Here is a 6,000-nt window from a genome sequence, read left to right as displayed (position 1 = left end):
AGGGCCACTTTGCAGCAAAATTCTAAAGGGTCTAAGCGTGTTAAAAAGGCAAGCCTGAAGGCTCTGTGCCTCAAGGCGAGAAGTATTCAGAATAAGGTGGACAAATTAACTGTGCAGATAGCAGTTAACGGATACGATGTGGTTGGCATCACGGAGACATGGCTCCAGGGTGACCAAGGCTGGGAACTCAACATACAAGGGTATTCAACATTTAGGAAGGATAGACAGAAAGGAAAAGGAGGCGGGGTGGCGTTGCTGGTTAAAGAGGAAAATAAGGCAATTGTAAGGAAAGACATTAACTTGGATGATGTGGAATCGGTATGGGTGGAGCTACGGAATACCAAGGGGCAGAAAACGCTAGTGGGAGTTGTGTACAGACCTCCAAACAGTAGTCGTGATGTTGGGGAGGGCATCAAACAGGAAATTAGGGGTGCATGCAATAAAGGTGCAGCAGTTATCATGGGTGACTTTAATATGCACATAGATTGGGCTAACCAAACTGGAAACAATACGGTGGAGGAGGATTTCCTGGAGCGCATAAGGGATAGTTTTTTAGACTAATATGTCGAGGAACCAACTCGGGGGGAGGCCATCTTAGACTGGGTGTTGTGTAATGAGAGAGGATTAATTAGCAATCTCGTTGTGCGAGGCCCCTTGGGGAAGAGTGACCATAATATGGTGGAATTCTACATTAGGATGGAGAATGAAACAGTTAATTCAGAGACCATGGTCCAGAACTTAAAGAAGGGTAACTTTGAAGGTATGAGGCGTGAATTGGCTAGGATAGATTGGCGAATGATGCTTAAGGGGTTGACAGTGGATGGGCAATGGCAGACATTTAGAGACCGCATGGATGAACTACAACAATTGTACATCCCTGACTGGGGTAAAAATAAAAAAGGGAAGGTGGCTCAACCATGGCTATCAAGGGAAATCAGGGATAGTATTAAAGCCAAGGAAATGGCATACAAATTGGCCAGAAATAGCAGCAAACCCGGGGACTGGGAGAAATTTAGAACTCAGCAGAGGAGGACGAAGGGTTTGATTAGGGCAGGGAAAATAGAGTACGAGAGGAAGCTTGCAGGGAACATTAAAATGGACTGCAAAAGCTTCTATAGATATGTAAAGAGAAAAAAGTTAGTAAAGACAAATGTAGGTCCCCTGCAGTCAGAATCAGGGGAAGTCATAACTGGGAACAAAGAAATGGCAGACCAATTGAACAAGTACTTTGGTTCAGTATTCACTAAGGAGGACACAAACAACCTTCCAGATATAAAAGGGGTCAGAGGGTCTAGTCACAAGGAGGAACTGAGGTAAATCCTTATTAGTCGGGAAATTGTGTTGGGGAAATTGATGGGACTGAAGGCCAATAAATCCCCAGGGCCCGATGGTCTGCATCCCAGAGTACTTAAGGAGGTGGCCTTGAAAATAGCGGATGCATTGACAATCATTTTCCAACATTCCATAGACTCTGGATCAGTTCCTATGGAGTGGAGGATAGCCAATGTAACCCCACTTTTTAAAAAAGGAGGGAGAGAAAACAGGGAATTATAGACCGGTCAGCCTGACATCGGTAGTGGGTAAAATGATAGAATCAATTATTAAGGATGTCATAGCAGCGCATTTGGAAAGAGGTGTCCTTACTACTAGGGGGATCAAGGGGTATGGCGAGAAAGCAGGAATGGGGTACTGAAGTTGCATGTTCAGCCATGAACTCGTTGAATGACGGTACAGACTCGAAGGGCCGAATAGCCTACTCCTGCACCTATTTTCTATGTTTCTATGTTTCAACACCGGCCAACACTGGTTAAGCCCTGACAAGTGAGCTGATTGGCGTCTATAGCATGCCTGAATGATGATGATGAGGCCCAGGGATGAATTTAGGATGGACCTCAGACCTATCCGTTCTAGCAGCGGAATCACACTCGGATTCAGACGCAAATGAATTTTGGCCCCAGTGTGCCATCTTCTACTGTGCCTATGCAGAAGGGATAAAAGTCAGACACTAATAACTACAGACCACTAACCCATCTGCCCACCATGTCAAAGGTCATGCAAACCGTGGTAAATGATAAACAACAGTTCAATCTCAATTACCTAGTATCTGCTCACCAGTTCACTTTCAAAGCAGGTCAGTGCCAGGCAATGGCCACCTCCCCTTGTTATTCAATGGCATTACCATCGTCGAATCCCACTCCATCACCATTCTGGGGGTCACCATTGATCAGAAACTTAACTGGACCAGCCACATGAATACTGTGGCTACAAGAGCAGGTGAGAGGCTGGGTATTCTCAGGCAAGGATCTCACCTCCTAATTTCCCAAAGCCTTTTCTCCACCGACAAGGCACAGTCAGAAGTGTGATGGAATACTCTCCACTTGTCTGGATGAGTGCAACTCCCAACAACACTTAAATGCAGTCCGCTTAATTGGCACCCCATCCACCATCTTAAACATTTACCCTCTCCACCACCAGTGCAATGTGGTTGCAGTGTGTACCATCTGCATTGCAGCAACTCGCCAAAGCTTCCCAAATAAGCGAACTCTACAACTTATGGCAATGGCAGCAGGTACATGGAAATACCACTACCACCAGGTTCCCCTAAAAGTCTCACACTGTGCTGACTTGGAAACATATTGCCATTCCTTCATCGTTGCTGGGTCAAAATCCTGGAACTCCCTCCCTAACAATACTCTGGGAGTACCTTTACCACACGGACTGCAGCGGTTCAAGACGGCAGTTCACCACCACCTTCTCGAGGGTAATTAGGAATGGGCAATATATGTTGGCCTTGTCAGCAACCCCCACATCCTGTGAATGAATAAATAAAAACAACATAGTTGACTTGTGATACTCTTAATCTTTAAAACCACTGCACATGCACAGTTTCTAGCTGATGCAAATGTGGTGATTTGCTCAGCAATTGGGCCATAAGGCACCTTTAAAGTGGACCTGCCTTATATACTTAGAGTTCATTTCTGACTTGAGAATGTTAAAAGATGGAGAATGAGTTACCTCCAGACCCAAATAGATAATCTGTTCGCACTTTTAGACTGCAAGACCTGAAACAGTTCTGATTGAGACAAGGTTTTAACTTTAACCTATACGTTACATGTTCATCAGCGCAATGTTGCTGGCAGCATTTGACTGTTGGCCAATAAATGTGAGTAGATAACCGATTTAGAAATGTAGATGGCTGATCAAAAATAGGCCAAGCAATTATTTTCCAGCATCTGTCTGTAGGGAAAGTGTGCTTTTCCAAAAGACATTTATTCCTCTACACCCTCGAGTGCCAAGCCCAAATTACTGGTCCTTACATTATTTGTCTTCAGAACGGTTTGGTTTTTTTGTACAATTGGTTAAAAACCTGATAAATTGACAAATATCTAACCCCATTACATCCAGCAGTCATTTTTAGAGAGTGAAAAATTCAAAAGACCAACAGGAAAATGAACATTTTACAGTGCTAATTCAAATTTTATTGTACATTTAACAGTTATAGAAGTACACTAGAATCAAAAAGACTAAACATTGCTGACTCCAGATTTTTTAAATGACTAATCCAATAACTGAAATTCATGTACAAATGGCTGAAAATCAGTGGTGTCTTTGACAACAGTTTTCATTCAATTCTGCCTGTTATTTCACTTTCACTGACCAGCAGTCTTATCCCAGTGACACGAGATTTTTTTTTAAACTATTTTCCCTGGGCTGCTTACAGAGCATTGACTATCCATTACAGATGGATGAAAATCCCGGATATTTAGACTTGTATATAATAACTTCTGGGGAAGGTGTTTTGGCACTGTTGCCATCAGCAACAGTCAGTATTTACGTAACACAGATGAAAATTTACTAAAATGAATCAGGTATTTTTGTACTACAATACTCAAATGCTTTATACCACTGGCAATTGAGGCAGGGTTAATTATTTAGTTCAAATCTCCACAGTAACCTACAGGAGAAGTCAAACTGGTATCTAATGTTAGCCCTCAATCTGTTTTACCATGAAAAAGATGAGGGACTTCTGCTGGCTGATCATAGCCCTGCGGTATCAAGGCAGTGGAAGAACCTGGAAAGTGTACAAACTGCAATCTCCCAGCTAGAGGATCCTATTTGACCCAAATAACGTACAATAGTAGTAATAGAGTCATAGATAACATTAAAAAATGTAAACATAATTAACTGTTGCAATGTAAGTGTAACCTAACCTCTTAATTGTAATAGGGAAATCAAAGAAATATTTCTTCAGAAAATGTTTATGCAAAGCTCTTAACAAAATGCTGAAGCATCAACTTCAGACATTCCAACGCTTTCCTTCACTACAACAATTATCATTTTAAATATTGTTGTTCAAACAAAACCATTGTATAATACTGGTTTATTGTTCCACAGAACAATTAAGACATTTGCATGTTCAGTCCAGGTATTTATGAACCCGTTTTTGCAGTTAGATATAATTCCGTATTTCCAATCCATTTTCAAATATTTTCTTCCTCAAATCATCTCAGCAGTCTAGTTTTCTCATAAATCAGGGGTGCTCTTGTTGCCTATATATTGCACCACTCTTGTAGAATCATTCTAAAATGAGCTCTTCAGCAAAAGCAATGTACTGTGGTATCTAGGGCATCCAGATTGGAGATAACCTCAAACCTTTCCCTTCAAAGAAAACTTATATTGTTCCAAAATCAAGTCCAGTTGATAAAACTATTTTTTCCACCAATTACTGGCCTTTTAATGCACTTAAAATAGTTTACTGAACTTCTGGAAGTCAGTTATTAATTTTCCAGAACTAGTCCGTTAAATTTAAAGATTGGCCTTCATTGAAACATGTCTTCTTTTCCCAGGTGCAGTTACAGGCGTCTGAAGGTTAAATGAAGTGATGCATTCACACTAAGATATTCCTGGTAAAAATCCTTCAGGTATCCCCGTCTCTCAGAGGGCAGTAACTTTATTTCAGACACGGTTTCAGTCTCTCACAAATTCTTAAGCTACACTCAAATCACAAAGCTGGATTACTCATTTTCAATTTCAAGCAACTCTTGTTTTATTGGAACAACTCAATTCTTTTTCATGAACCTTAAGATTGTATGTCAATGTCAGTCTATGACTTTTGAAAAGCAAAGTAAGACTTCAGAAATGTGTTAATTTAAGACAAAACGCAGTTGCATGTAAGTCAAACTCAGGCATGAAATGGCTTAGCTTTTAAATAATGTCTCTCACAGATCAGGAACCTGGCAAGAAAGGACATGGTGTATTCTTTACATGAAAAAAGATCAGTCTGCAACTGAGGTGTCGGTCACGAACACTGTCTTCAGTCTATCAATGAAATGTTATCTACACCAGAGATCCTGCCCTGTTCTGTGCAGGTACCATGACTGGTATACCACCCATTCGCTGAAGATTTGCATGACTAACAGCATAGGAGAGCGTGTGCTGTGACGGTGTCTTACAACCAAGTGAGCCATTGCACCTTGCTAGGTTTTGTGAAGATGGAGATGAACTTGTAGCAACGACGATTGCCTTTGGTGTGGTGTGGTGGCTTCCATTCGCATACAACGGTCGGTTCTGTGGTTGACTGGACAACGTGGTAAGTGAGTGGCGCGTATGACCGTTATACCGACTGAATGAATTTGACTCATAGGTGGGCTTCTTCTTTTGCCAGTAGTGGGCATTATATGTGTTTGCTGATGTGAGGGTATCGTTTGCAGAGGAACCATCTGGATTGAATCCTTTAACGGATGATAATGGTGGGATGTCATCTTCCCTGAAGAAAGGAATATTGATTTAAAAAAATGTTTTCAGAATAATTATTAATCACCTACTGATTCTGTTGCATCTTTCTATTATGTCAAGGAATAATACAACTGGAAAGATGATTATTCCATGAGTTAAAAAGTGCTAAACCCGATGAGTCACATGGAACTAAATTATAATAAACTAAATAGGTAATTGCACTGATCCCATGCTCGAAATGAACACAGGTCAGATATAGGCCTA

At 41.2% G+C, this 6,000-nt stretch overlaps 1 protein-coding gene across 2 annotated transcripts in view; it reads right to left on the bottom strand.

Annotated features, from left to right (window-relative positions):
* Positions 1-3,456: 3,456 nt before the first annotated feature.
* Positions 3,457-6,000, bottom strand: part of igsf11 (immunoglobulin superfamily member 11) — a 344,662-nt gene continuing 342,118 nt past the window's right edge. For both annotated transcript variants that reach the window (XM_070893379.1, XM_070893381.1), the window contains one exon: positions 3,457-5,767. In XM_070893379.1, the coding sequence (XP_070749480.1) occupies positions 5,338-5,767 (430 nt within the window). In that variant the 3' untranslated portion in view covers positions 3,457-5,337. The remainder of the gene's footprint in view (positions 5,768-6,000) is intronic.

The sequence above is a fragment of the Pristiophorus japonicus genome, chromosome 11, assembly GCF_044704955.1.
Source record: "Pristiophorus japonicus isolate sPriJap1 chromosome 11, sPriJap1.hap1, whole genome shotgun sequence".
Taxonomy (NCBI): domain Eukaryota; kingdom Metazoa; phylum Chordata; class Chondrichthyes; family Pristiophoridae; genus Pristiophorus; species Pristiophorus japonicus.
This window is presented reverse-complemented; position numbering and strand designations above follow the sequence as displayed.